General features: G+C 36.2%; 1 protein-coding gene across 10 annotated transcripts in view; it reads left to right on the forward strand.

Moving 5' to 3' along the window:
• Positions 1–15054, forward strand: part of STXBP5L (syntaxin binding protein 5 like) — a 203018-nt gene that overhangs the window by 128129 nt on the left and 59835 nt on the right. For all 10 annotated transcript variants that reach the window (XM_040571976.1, XM_040571997.1, XM_040571986.1 and 7 more), the window contains 4 exons: positions 681–748; positions 1974–2014; positions 4898–5115; positions 8996–9168. In XM_040571976.1, coding sequence (XP_040427910.1) covers positions 681–748; positions 1974–2014; positions 4898–5115; positions 8996–9168 — 500 coding nt within the window. The remainder of the gene's footprint in view (positions 1–680; positions 749–1973; positions 2015–4897; positions 5116–8995; positions 9169–15054) is intronic.

Genomic DNA, 15054 nt, shown 5'->3' on the forward strand with positions numbered 1-15054 from the left:
TACTCTGCACAAATCCTTACCCACTCTGCCCATATGTCATCTGCCACATCCTGTATCCGTGCGTGTCAAGTTTTCGGCACAGACCACCATCTTGCTTTACCAGCCTAGACCAAGGAAGAGAGTGAGAATCTCGCCACTAGTAAACAAAGGCAGGGAAGAGATGATGATTTCTCATGATCTGTGAAAGTTGCATTCTTGTCTCATATCCCATATCATGATGCTCAGATACTTGTTTCCCACTTTTCTGGGCCAGCTTCTTCAGTAGTCTCCATCCTCAGAATAGATTCTCAGTTCTATTCAGCATCCTATACAAGCTCCAAGAGTCAAGAAATGTGAAAACAGTAGCAGAGCTGTTTGTTACACCTTCCTCTGGTTCCTGTTTCGAATGTTTGCAGTGTTAGCTGTGCAGAAATCTTTTAAAAACTTGGAACTTTAGTTGTTAACATAAAATCATAATCTGTGCCAAAATGTTTTTTAAAAAAGAAAGAAAGAAATTCAAAGTCTTAATGAATATACAAAAATATTAATAAGCGTTAAAAGCCTTGAATACTACACATTTTCATTCCTTTTATAAGATGTATTGCTTTCTGGAAGGAGAAGTCTGCTCTTGAGTTTAAAAATTAACCAAGCAAAATTCATCAGGATTAGTTTTAAACTCTATGCTCTTGTTGTTTGTTTAGGAGTGGCCTATCAGTGGTGGAGCATGGAACCTTGGAGCTCAGACATATCCCGAAATCATTATTACAGGGTGAGAATGAAACTGAGGATTTGTTCTTTTAAATTGTTAGTGTCTAGAACTTTTAATTGTGGGTTACCTATAAGTAAACATTGACCCTTGACAGGGTATTTGTGTCCTAACTTCTTCAGTTGAAGTACATGGTTTTTCTTCTTGGTGCAGTCACCACAGAAATTCCCATTTGCTGTAGAAAACAGAGCTTTGTATTCAAAGATGAACTACTGTTAAGAATTACCGATTGAGGCCCCAGTTTTAGAAAATAAGTCTGTATTCTTGTTAAGATGGAATCTTTGGAAAGGAGGATCCTTTGCAATAGAATTTTTTGGTGTTGAGGGCCATAGAGAAAAGCATTAAAAGGGGAACCAGCTGTTCTGTGCCTGTTGTCCTTTGGCCTTCTGGTGACTTTGTGTCTGGGGATGGTTTGGGAATTCATTTTAATACCACAGGATTAGTGGAAATGTGGTGCACTGGGACGAATTTCACCTTGTAAGTGAGGGACATACCCATGAAAGGTTCAGATTGAAGTAGCAGCCCCATTGAGCCAATGCCTGATGTATTTTCAAGAAAACACCCTGAAAAGTACAACTCAGCCTTCTTGTAAGATGCATTCTGTGTTTTCTTCTGGTCTCAGCCATGCTGATGGTAGCAATGCATTTGATAAATTGTTATAATCAATGATAGTCAAAAGCTGTCTTTAAAAGATACAAAAATATGTGCAATAGTACCAATAAGGAAGATAAGAGATTATTCTAATTTTAAACAGAAGTGTCTTCTTTCTCCAACTCTACTTCAAGGAGGATTTTCTACTGATAAAAAGAATGCAGCTGTAAGGTATTACGCAGAATTAGCTTGCCCTCTGTCTTTTCGAAGTTAGATATACATGCCATTTTTAGAGTGCATAGGCCTGATGCTGGCCCACCGCAAGGCCCAAAGTGCTGAATCTTAATCTTGGCATTAGTGTGGGAATTAATTTTGTGCTGTTGTGATCTTAAAAATCACTGGGGACTTAGTTCTCTATAGGAAATGCATCAAAAAGTATTCTATTAATGCAATCAAACTAATAACAAAATATTTTCTTACGATTATTATATGCCATTATACATTGTCAGTAAGGTATGGGGAGTTACCACACAAGTGATATACAGTTTTTCTACTTATATTTATCACTCACTGAAAGTAGAAAATGTTTTGTAATTGCATCTTGTTTTAACACTTTTATTTTTTATATTTTTTTAAGCCATGCAGATGGATCAGTAAAGTTTTGGGATGCTTCTGCCAGTAAGTTTCTGAAGTTCACTTTTATATAATGCTGACAAATCATGCACATGCGCACACACATATATAATACATGATATTTTACATTATGCATAGTAATAGGTAGTGTAATTAGGAATAGTCAGGTGATATTAAGCAAATTAGGAAAAAACATTGCTAATGAGATATATTAGACAGAAAAGAATGAAAGTCCAGGAGAGGGATTAAAACACCAGATCTGACATACCAAAACCTCTGAAGGATGAAGTACTGGTAAATAATACCTAGGGCATAATCCTCTTGTGTATATAAACGAGTGAGCTGAATTAGACCTAATGTTCGGTTTTGGTTTTCATGTCTCTTCTATTCTGAGTATAATGTAGTCTTTTTTACAGATAAGATGTATAATTGTATTTTAATATTTTATTTTTACTTAATTAAAGGCCTAAGTCTTGCCCAGTCTCAAGATCCAGGAAATGATTAGGAAGCACTTATGTTCATCCTAGCAAGAAAAAGCTTCATAAAAGTTATTCCATACATTTTAGCTGTAATTGTAAATATCGGAAAACAGCATTTTTCCCTACAGAAAATACATATGGTACTTATTAGGAAAATATATTTATTTTTAAAGATGCATGTATTTTGGATGAAAGCAAATGTATTTTGGTTTAAATAATGTCTGTACTTCACAAGAGTTGGAGCAGTGTTGCCTTGTATTCTCTCCCCTCAGTAGTACTGAGATCTCTAGGTAGAACATCTCTTTCCTGAGTTAGCAGTCTCTTTTCATTTCTTAAAGAAACAAGCATGAAAGAAACTGTCTGAAATGCTAGGCACGGAGAGATTTAGTTTGACCCTAATAAACAGTCTGACATAGTGGCCAAGAACACCAACTGTGAGATATTTAAACTACCTGCTAACTCCAAATTGTACCACAGAATTGTCATGATTAATTGTATTACCATTTCCAGCTAAATATGAAGAACACTTACAAGATTTTAATGTCAGCTAAAACTGATGAGTTTGTCAGGTAATTCTGTTTTTGCCTAATACCAAATCTTTCACTCACCAGGATGGTCAAGGAGAAAATGACTATCTCCAAAGCCTAATTTCGTATAGGAATTCTGTGTAGCCATGTCAACTGAACATTATTAGATGTTACATTAGAAAGTGACTAATATATTTTGTTTTATAATATATATATCTTGGGGAAATGGAAGAAGAAAAGATACATGCCACATTTAAAGTTTGCATCTTTCAGCATTTTCAATCTATAGTGAACATCAAAAAGGAAAAAATTGCAACGAGGTCAACAGGAGAAAAGGAAAGGGAAAAAAAGCAGGGAAAAAAAAAGGCTTCTCACAGGGTGTAAACATAAACCGCTAATCAGTTGCTGCAACAGGAATTGGCCTTGGAGGTAAAAGCTTCGACGATCATGAATATTCATGCATTGCTTTAACAGTAATAGGACTCTCAGTGCATCTCTGATGTCCTGGTCTTAGTCCTGCTTTTCAGAACACATACAGCATTACTGGTACTATACTTGGTACTTACTATTTACAAGGTTTTAATTATTACAAAGTTCTACTATTTACACAGACTTAATTTTTATAAGAGTTCAAATTTAATTTGAGAATTCTTGTCAAACATAATATCCTACTTGTACTGGAAGGCACAAAATACTTTGCTTTTAGACTTATTTTAATTGTATAATTTTGCATCTGAAAACACAGATTTGTGGGAGACAGGCAATTGCTAAGCCACTGAAGCAGTTTCCCAAGTTTATCTTCCCTAGTTTATCTCAAAAGCCATCTCTTACTTGCCCATGTGCAAGTGGTGCCCAGTAATTCACAGATGCATAAGGCATAGTCTTGCCTCGTACTTGTGTCCTATGACTCTGTAATTCTTCAAGTCCTAGTATGGGTAGGCCCAAGATGCCTGATTCAAAGTGACTCTCTGGATTTGATGCTGAGACTAAGGGCATCCTGACCCCTCTCCCACCTCCGCAAAACACAGAAGAATGATGAATTCATTACAGAAGTAATTGCTGCAATTCGTGAAAATTTGGAATATACTTAAACTGCAAAAAAAAATATAATAATAATAATTCTGTTGTCATCTGATTACATAACTAAAACACCACTCTTCATCTTTTCATTGCTTGTTACACAGGGTAGCTGGACTGATCTAGCATAATTACAGTAACATGCATAGCAGCTTTACCTTTATGTAAATACACACCCTAATAGGTGCTGGGCCTGACTGACTTTTTCTGACCTTATGCAGTGATTGATTAATGACACTGGTAAATTAATGTAAAAGTAGTAAAAAACACAGCAAAGGGGAAAGTCAATAAAGCAAAATGGGGCTAATTACAATTCCTCTGTTGCCTCCAAAATTCACAGTGCTGTAGTTGTACTCTTGACCAAAGTTTCTGGATATTACGTTTTTATATGCAGGTATAAATACAGATATACTTATTAGTCAGGAAATTCAAAGAATTTTAGAACTCCTGTTCTTACAGAAAGTCTTTGTGTTGCCCAGAATATTTTCCTTTTTTTTCTCTTAATATGCCTCTTACACTTTACTTTCTAGCAAGACAAGGAAATGTTAGTTTCTCATCTCATCAGGAAAATAGCAGTAGCACCAGAACCTCTTTTTAACACTGAGTATAATCTTGCCTCAGAAAGTACTAAGAAGTATTTCACAGACAAATACACATTTTGTAAATATCAAATACGTGTCCTACCGATACTGCATATCAGAATATAATGCCCATCTTTTTCTCTTCTTAGGCCTTCACATGATTCTTTGTTATGCCACAACTGAAAAGAAAATGCGAACTGAAGAATTTTATAACTGATTTGCTTATTGTTAATCAGTATTTTTATATGTTTTAATATATTCCAGTTACTCTACAGATGTTGTACAAATTAAAAACATCAAAGGTCTTTGAAAAACAAAAGTTGGGAGAAGGAAAAGCAACAGCTGAGATTGTGGAAGAAGACCCTTTTGCTGTTCAGATGATGTACTGGTGTCCTGAAAGCCGAATTTTTTGTGTGGCAGGAGTTTCTGCATATGTGGTTGTTTACAGATTCAGCAAACATGAAGTAAATACAGAAATTGCAGTAAGTCATTCATAATCCTTTATAAAAGAACAACATTTCTGAATCAAAGTGCTTTCTGTACTCATATACTTGAAAAAAATAAGATCAAGCTCAGTAAACATAGGTTTAGGAACATTCAATTTTTAAAATTTTGAGGGAAATCTTGCTCATACTTAAGCTGGTAATAAAAACATGAGTTTTTGCTATCCAACTCTCTTCTTTTTCACTTTAATAGTAAAATTCAGGATGGATTTCAGATGTAGTTTGCTTTTAAGACTCTGATCACATTAAATCTCTGTCATACTTGCCTTCTCTAAAATACTGATGGATGTATGTTTTATCAGACAATATTGCTCTTCTTAAATTAAGTATTTAGTATCTTCAATTTATGTTCATATTATTTGTCATGAAAGGGAACTGAAAATTATCACTGACTTTAACAAAATTATGAGAGTTTATTTTTTTTCTGACTTAGACTGACTTTGTTTCCTCCAAAATAGACACTATTTGAAATGCTAGGTGATTTATGGCTAAGTAGTTGTTATTTTATTAAGCATCATGATCCTCAGTGTTATTCAAATATTCCTTTTTTCTGTCTTTAGGTCTTATGCAGTCACTTCATTTCAGGTAGAATCATACAGTTCATGCTCTTTTAACTGCACTGCAGTCATCTTGTACTTATCATTCTGCAGCATGTCAGACTTTTGTTTAAAACTGCATTTCTTCACAGGAGCCACAACCACTTCTAAGAGTGTGGCTCAATGGCACTTAAAATGAAAAACAATCTTTCTTTAGTCTAAAATACTTAACGGCAGACAACTCTTAAGAGAAAGCCAATCTAAACATGACTGCCTTTCCTTCTGGCTTGCCAGTTTCTGACTCTGGAGAATAGTCCGCAACTTCCAGACACACTCTTTCCAGCAGGTCTTTCTTCATGTCTGCTGGCTCTCAAAAAATCCCCATGGCTGGCCCAAACATTCCATTCCATTTACACCTTCCCTGACAAAAGTTTTCCTTTTCACACTATTTTAATGTCCTTTAGAAAGTCTATAGTTCTAGTGTGGCAAAAACATCTGTGCCACTTTTGGCCTGTAATCATGTGCCAGTTGGTAAAGAGATTCATTACCAGTAGTTGTTCTGCTTTTTTCCTCTCGTTTTTTCACCAGAGGCAATTTTTAAGCTAGCTTGAGGCATCCTTTCAGGAAGGTTTTTAAGCTAATGAACAATAATTTCACCTTATTGACCAGCTCACACATAATGCTGCTAAAATCATTACATTTCAATGTTCGTATACTATTTCACAGCAAATGCACCTTATCTTTTATTACCTAACATTTATTTTCTTTATTTTCATGTCTTTTAGATTTTAAGCTGAGTTGCAGCAGACCCGGTGTGTTCTAAAATACAATAATGTGTGCAATTTAACAGTTTCTCAGATTTCATCTGTACTTAAGAAACGTTTATATAAGGAATTGTTCTGTGAAGAGTTGTTTTAATATCATCTAATATTTTTTGGCGTAATCAATGAGTTCTCCTAGATTTTGCGGATCCCAGAGATGAGCCTCATCTCTTGTTTCACCATTTTTGTTGCAAGCATTCAAGTCTTCATTCCTAAGTGGTGTTTTTGTTGTTTTGGTTTTCCTGTTGTTTTTGTTTGTTTGTTTGTTTGCTTGTTTTTTAACAAAAAGTACAGGAGTTTTTGTTGGAATACATACCTGACTTTAGCTCGCCTAGCATTGTCTATATTCAGACTGGGTTGGCCAGCCTCAGGACTTTGCTGCGTGAGGTGAGCCCAAGTTCTAGCACTTAGTGTCTGTAGCAACCAGCCTGAACATAGCTTGAGTTCCATCTACAAATCCCAGCATTTTAATAGACACCATGTTTGACAGCCATCAGTCTTGTAACATCATTGCTATGATGAATGGGAAGCACGGAGGCTACTCTGAGGTTCCTCCATGTAGCAGGGAAGTCCACTGCTGAACATGCCTTAAGGCACAGGCTGTGCCTGGGACTTCATGAATATAAGTGTTATTTGTGTCATTCCATGTCAGATTCTGGAGACAAGTAGTATGCACGTAACTCAAAGTCTGCTTTATATCCAACCTTCGAGTCATTGCCATATAGTTATGTGAAAAGCATTTGTTGCTGTTTTATTATCTGAATCCATTCCATCCAGTCCAGGAAAGATATCTAGGTATATATTAAACAAGATCACTTTCTCAGTGATCAGTCTATGATTCCTCTGTAAAGCTCTTGAGAGGAATGATACAAAATAAGTTTGCAGTAGTTTGACCATAGAAAGGAAAATCAATTAACATATTGATTCAGTTATCAAAAAAAGATCTCTACAGTGTGTCAAAATAAATTGGTGCCACCATTTTTCCTTCTATGTGTAAGTGGGTGATAGAACATAACAAAATGAAGTTTAGTAGAAAAAGGAAGACACAAAGAAAAATATCCAGAGAAGAATTAGGCACTTCTAACATGGTCAGCAGAAGAACATGCTCTTCCCATACTCCCTTCCCTCGTAAACATTAAACGGCATTATAAATCGTTTCAGACAGCAGCAATTACTTCCAGAAGATTAGATTTTCCTGAACTCGATATTTCACTCTTTCAAAGCAAATGTTGTCCGTAGGCTTCTAAGCTGATTCAGGCAAAAAAAAAAAAATGTATAGATTTTGCTTGGAGGAAACAAAAGTGAAAATTTGAGAAAGGACACTTTCTCTTCTGATCAAGCAAAATCACTTTTTTCTGAAATGTTACAGCATAATGGTTGAGAAATAGGCACATCTTCAGTGTACTGATCCTTATCTCCTGATTTTCATACAAATTAGATAGCTTCTTTGTGCTGCCATCTTGATTTTGGTGAAGATGATGTCTCGGTGAGAAACTACTAAGAAGGAGATCTACATCTATAATTGCTTCTGATCACTTCAAGAAACCAGCACTGAAATTACTATTTAGCTAGTATTCCCAAGACCTTAACTCTTAGAGTGCTGTACTTTTTTTGTTTGTTTTGTTTTGTTTTCTAGAGTTCTCCTTTCTACCTCACAAATTATCCAAGAATTACCCGATATTTATCATGATTTCATTTTTTAGATGATTACTTATATAGATTTGAGTTCCCTGCCCAGTTTCCCCTGTTTTGAAATTCCTTCAGTTAAAATTTCCTGAATTAGTGGAAAGAATTGAAGGATGGTTAAGCTTGGTTGGTCTCCTTTTCCCTATCCAGAGGTTGAAACTTAAGTTGTTTAGATTTTGCATTCTAGAATCTGCCAAGCTCATGTGCAGTCTAAGGAATATGGAACTCTGTGCTGTTACCTCTGATTTCCTGACACCCACATATGGACAGATGGAGTTCATGGACCAGTACTACTCACACTGTTCAGCTTCTGCAGACTGGCTAAAACCTGTCTTGTAGAGACTGTTGTACTAGCAATACAGAGAAAGAGTTGATGATAATTTAATTAATTGGCTTAGGAAGAAAATAAAATGGACAATAGAAAATTTTCATAAAATTGATCCTTAATGATGCCTTCTTATGCTGAAATATTGTTTATTTGGGAGTGAGTAATTAATATGTCTTTTCAGACTAAGTCCTGGAAAGCTGTAATCTTTCCTTTCACTTATAAGAAAAGGCTTGGATCAAAGTCAGCACTGGAAGAATATACCTAATTAATTCTCCAAGTTCCTATGTGATGTTAGGCTGTTAGGCTGTATAAATAACAAATGACAGTATTCTTTGCTTGCACATGATGATGATAAATGTTTTGTTGTTTTTTGCTTGTTTGTTTGTTTGTTTTTAAGAAAATAAGATTTACTGATATTTATTTGAAAGTAATAAAACTTCCAGCAGCTTTCTTTATTAAATTGTGACTTAGCTTTTTATTTATTTAAGTCACTAGAGGTACGACTTCAGTATGAAGTAGAAGATATCATTACTCCTGAACCAGAAATAATTCCCCAGTTTCCAGATGCCTCTTCCCAGCTTCCTTCTTTAAAGAGCCTTTCAGGCAGTACCAACACTGTAGCATGTGAAGGAATGATGAAGGACAGTATCCCATGTCTTAGGTAAGTCTATGCCATCATTCAAATATTTATCTTTCTAAAAAGTATTTGTATCAGGTGTATTAGTGATTCAAGAAAAGGAAGTTAATTATATGTATGTGACATATCATATGACGCATATGACACAATGAAAAGAAACCAGAATTTTAAACAAACAAAAGAATTAAGGCAAAATAATTAACAATGGACTTTAAATAGCTGGAATTAAGTTATGGAGAAGACAAACTGTTACAGTTAAAGTTTGAGTGTAATTTTCCAGTATGATCTATGAGTAAATCTTCATCTCACATCCAGTTTTGAGTGGAATACAAGCACTACAGAATAGATCAATGAATTTTTGAGGAACTTTTTTTTTTTTGTAGTTCACAAAGATACTTCCATAAAACGATCATGTGCAAAGCTTTTGGTCCTTGATTAATTAGTATAATAGTAAAATAATCCTCTGTGAAAGAAGTATGTATATTTTATGACATGTTGGGGGAGGAAGCCGTGTTCATACCCACCAAACAATCTTAAATGTTTTGAATCAGTTGCACTATGTGGAAGTATATAGGTGTTTAACCTTTAGGAAGAAGCAAACTGTTGTCTGCTACAGTACACGTTGCTATTGTTTGGAGTAGAATAATATGTCTTACTAATAAGGCAGATAAATTATAGGCTTAAAGAGTTTCAAAACAGAATTCTGTACAAAACTCCATAAAACATGATTTCACAGGAATTACAGTGCACAGTTAATAATGATTCCTCTCAGTGAATTCATTATTATTTCAGTCTAATTATTATTAAATATTTTAATGCCTCAATTACTTCAAAAGCAGTTTACATGAACATTCCTTACTTTGCAGATATTTCAGTCTGTTGTGCTCCTGAAAAATAGCATTAACGTTTAAAAGCAATATTGTGACATTGCTCATGCATAATTGACAGTAGCTTTTGGCATCCTGTTCATTTGTCCACCTCATTCAGTCTAGCAGCTGAATCTCAGACATAAGTTTAATGATTAATGTAAACCATTAAAATCAATAGAAGAGGCAGAGAGGTGTTATTAAAAAAATCTCAATGGGAAAACTTTTTGTGCCATTGAAATCAGTAAGAATGCAATTGATTGTTTCAGTGAATAAGATTTTCCCTTAAGGGATTCTTATTTGACTCAGTTAGGAGAGGGGAAGCATTGCTGATTTGGAAGAAAGCAAGGCTGTAATAAATTTGGAGATGTTCTGATAGTTCATTTTTGGAAGTTTGCTAAACTCCATACAATCTCATATTAAGCAGCCAACAGATTTTTGCCCCATTTTGCCCAAAGTAAATCGAAACATATTTTGTTAGAGAAGTGATCTCTAGTGTTCACCATGAGAATTGCTGGCATACCCCCTCTAACATTTATATGAAAGTATGCTGTGTACACTCACACCGTTTTCAACAGGAAAAGGCATACAAATATCCCTACTATTCCCCCAATCCAAACCCATATTTTTCTTTTGAATAACTTATGTTCTAAGCAGGACATGATGATAAGATGAAAGTAGTACTGGAAATGCAGAAAACCCAATAGAGTCCTGGATGATGCTATTGATTTTATATGCAAGTTAATAAGGTGAGTAACAGTACAGAGTCTAATATACAGTTGATATTGTAAAGCTGCAGCCACCTACACATGGCGGGTAGTTGCACAACTTGAATTATATTGCTAATCCACATAGAAATTTATATACAGACTAGCATTTAACCTTGGCTCTGTTGTGTTTCATATCTCCTTCTCAAACTCATTACAGCACTCCACACTACATAATTTTTTACTAGTCAGAATTCAGTATCTGAATGTTTGTGTCTGGAAATAAGTACTAGAAGGCAACTGAATGAAGGGTCTAAAGTAATGAAAACTTAGTATTTTTCTGAAATCAGAAGTAAATGTTACCAAGAGAGACGAGTAACAATGTGGAAATACTCTTCTTGCTTATTTCAGAAGATTAAATAATCAAATATGCCAAATAGCATAAGAAAACTGATATACTTGTGATCAATTATCCAGGTAAAACATTTTTTATGCATATACTGTCATTAAATAGTTGTTCCCAGAAGGTATGTCAATGTTCCCAGACTTTTAGTATCATCTCAAAATTAAGACAGTCAGGGATTTTGACAAGTAGCTTCAAAATGACAAAGATCTGACTGTGATTATCTCATGAAGAAAACTAAAACCCAAAACTTTGCACCAATGAACTTCCAAGTAGCATAACAAGAAAATTTCAAGGAAATCACTAAATATTGACATTCCTTCTGTGAATACTCCTCCAGCTTACTTACACTCATAGTATAAACACTTCCAAAAAAGCAAAACCAAAACCATTTAGAGCTAACTATCAACAGTATTGGTCAAGCAAGATGGTTGGTGAAGCCAGGAGAATGACTCAAACATGCATAAAGATTGACAGTGTCATACGAACATGGGAATGAAAAACTGAATTATATCTGAAACTATTTTACTCCAGTCTTATGGTCTTTAACCCTACTAAAACTAATTCAGTGCTTGAAGAAAATGCCTGTGAAATAACACCCAGATTACCAAAGAAGATCCTCATATTTGTAGTGGAGAGTATGCAGAATAAGGTGTTTGCTTTTTGCTAAAAAAAAATTAGGTAAAAAAAATTAGGTAAAAACTGTGAAAGAAAACTTTGAAGGCATTTCAAGTTGTCTGAGTTTTTCAGTATGTTATTAAGAACATATTGGAAAAATAGTAAGAAAAACATATTTGAGAAGTTCAGAATTAATTCTGCAGCCATTGTCAGTCTTGTGGTAGTGCGTTTAGGAGGGGAAAAGAATAAACACATTGCATTGTCTTAGATATCTGTTGAAACTCACGGTAACAGAGTACTTCACTCCTGTGTTCCCCCACTTTATCAGTTACCCATTGGGAAATAGGGATGGAAAGTATGTCTACTCAGCTGAAAGGGCAATAGACTTAAGTCTTGCTTCTTGTATCTCATCTGTTTTACATCTCTTATAAAAATTCTAAGGGCAGGATCTAATGAGAGAAAACAGAGAATCAGGTGCAAGATGGAAACACCACCACTAGCCTACCTCCTAAAGGTTTATCTACAGCCATAAGATATGCAAGGGCCACATCACAGGAGGCATTCTGGAGGACTATTTGTATAAAATACTCCGTTTCTGCGTATTTACAGTAAACACTGTAAAGTGCTTTAAAAAAAATAAATCTTCATCATATACAACTGTTCTTTTTAGTTTCAGTTTTCCCCAGGACTAAAAAGTGCCCCTCTCCCTTAGCAGCTTGGGTTCCCAGATATACAACCCTTTGTTCTCACCACCAATACTCCTGGGTAATCCAGGGCTTCATTTACCTCAGTGGCATTTCACCTGCTCCACTGTGTGGTCCTCCATGGGCTGCAATATGGAGACCTGCTCTTGTATCGTGGAGATTTGCTCTTGTGTGGCCCTCTCCATGGGCTGCAGGGAAATACCTGCTCTACCATGGTCTCCACAGGCTGCAGGGCAATCTCTGCTCTGGCCTCTTCTCATAGAGGCCACCACTGTGGCCCCTCCATCCTCTGGTACCAAAACCTTGCCACATAATTTAAATACTCATGCGATCAGAGAGGAAGAAAATACAGGAGCAGGTCATGGTCATGAAAAGGACAGCAGATGGTTATGTTTTGGAAATCCCAATGAAGGTCTTCTTCCTCCTCCTGAAATGCTGCATATATTCTGCTATGATAGCCAGATATGTGATCCTGTACTCACAGGTATACTAGATATGCTCTGATAGGACTATGAAATTTGAGGAGGCTGCAGAACCTGGGAAAATTGTAGATGGTTGTGAAAGACATTGCACACCTAGTAATAAACTGTTCAGCTCCTTCAATGCTTGCCCCAGCTCCTGTTTCTGCTGCTTCATCTCTTCATGCTTGACAGAACAGTGTTATTAGTTCCAACATGGTATCTAATGTAATGACACTGCAGCAAGTGCTCATTATGGCTAGGTCAACCCACACCTCAGAAAGTCTTATCTCACTACTGTCAGCACCATTTTTTGGCTCCCAGGATTTCTTTGGCATACTTTTTGGCATTCTTCTTTGTTTGCATGTCTGTCCAACCATGGTATTAACAAAGCTCCTGATATAAAACAATTAAAGTGGTTACTTTTTTCTCTCCAGCTGGGCAGATAAGGTGCTATTCATCCCTTCCAGTTTTGGTCAACACTAGTGCTGTTGAGTGCTTTTCTTTTCCTCTTATGACTGCAGCAGCCTTGAGTGGAGGCAGGGAGGGGTGGTAATCCAGACCCCTTGCCTGCAGATCTGCTCCCACAGCTGGTCCTGGATGATAAGGAGGGAGGAAAATGAGGAAGGGAACAAGCGTCCTGCTTACTAAACTGTGCAGTGCTGTCTTTCCTATAACAGGGTCTGAGCCAAGTGACTGATTATTGCTTTAGAGAAATGGATATGTAAGGTCTGAACAATGCTACAGACCAGAGAAAAAAAGTAGTCTATCACTCCAATGTTAAGGAAATTAATTTAGAAAGATAGATGAGGAATACTTTTCATATTAAAAAGTAAATGAGGGAAAGGTTGGCAAGGTTAATGAACCCTTTAAATTAATAATATAAGCAGTAAAGCATAAACTATGTTACTGATGGTTAAACAATTGAGGACCCCATGTGAATGTATTTTGAAAAAAAATGGTTGTCAGAGATATTTTATTGGGTGTCCATGCCCAGGTGTTGTTCGTAGGTGTTGTCCATCTTCCTAGCTTTGGGACTACACAGGTGCTGGCAGCGGGTGGCCCTGGGGTGGCCCCATGTCAGACACAGCCTGTCCCAGCTGGCTGCACCTAGGGCACCCCCAAGCCACACAGTCAAGCTAGGGGCACCTCGGGGGAAGCCTCAAAAGTGTGAGGAGTGTTGTGCAGTCCCCTCTTCTTCATAATTCCTGTTAGAATTAGAACACAGTTTGCTTTGTACATTTTCAGTTGTGCTACATCAGTTGTCTGGTTCTCCTGCCAACTTTTGCCATATTACCATTTTGTAGTTGCTTTATTTCAGTTTTCTGCATCTATTTTCACTTTTCCAAGTGTGATAGATTGCCAACAGCCAAATTTGCCACTAAGGCGTCTATCCCACCAGATGCATTCAGTTGAACAAATTAAAAACCAATAGACATGGTTGTTGAATGAGAAGCCTGAACATTCCCTCTTGAGAAAAGTGCTTACATACATACTTCTTAGTAGAAATTAGTTGTTGTTTTTCCAGTCTGATCCACCATCTTTTCAGGTGCATGGGCCAGGAATGCTTGGAAAGCTTGCTAAGTCACATCTTAGTCATGTTCAGGAGATCAGCAGTCATCAAAGATGTCATCTCTACAATCCAGTACATAGGATAGTACAGTTTTAGTTATTTACAGTATGGCTATGTGTAGAGATGCACTTACAGCAGAAAAAAAATATTATTTGCCAATCATTTTGGCAAAAAAATAAAAATAATTTTTCAGAGTGTTGTTGTCAATGTCAAATTGACTAGCTACTCTCTTTCCTTTCCTGATTCTGTTTCTTTGGGTACTATTTTTCACGGGGGTAGAAGATAATATGTGGTAGACTGCCCTATTATGACTGTGTGCAGAAGGGTGCAATATATTCACTCTCAGTATTTACAGCTATCATAAATAGTCACTGGCTAGTGGGCTTTATTTCTAAATTACTGCCTACAGTGTGAATGTACTAATGAATAACGCATCTCAAAGTGTTGCTGTTCTTGCACAGTATCTTCTTTCAGTGTATCACTGAGTTCTATAAGTCAAGATCATAAACAACACAGGCATACAAAAATGTTCAGTTCTTAAACCCTTCTCAGTGTACACTTTCACTATCTGCTTTGCAAGT

The sequence above is a fragment of the Cygnus olor genome, chromosome 1 (assembly GCF_009769625.2).
Source record: "Cygnus olor isolate bCygOlo1 chromosome 1, bCygOlo1.pri.v2, whole genome shotgun sequence".
Taxonomy (NCBI): Eukaryota; Metazoa; Chordata; class Aves; order Anseriformes; family Anatidae; genus Cygnus; species Cygnus olor.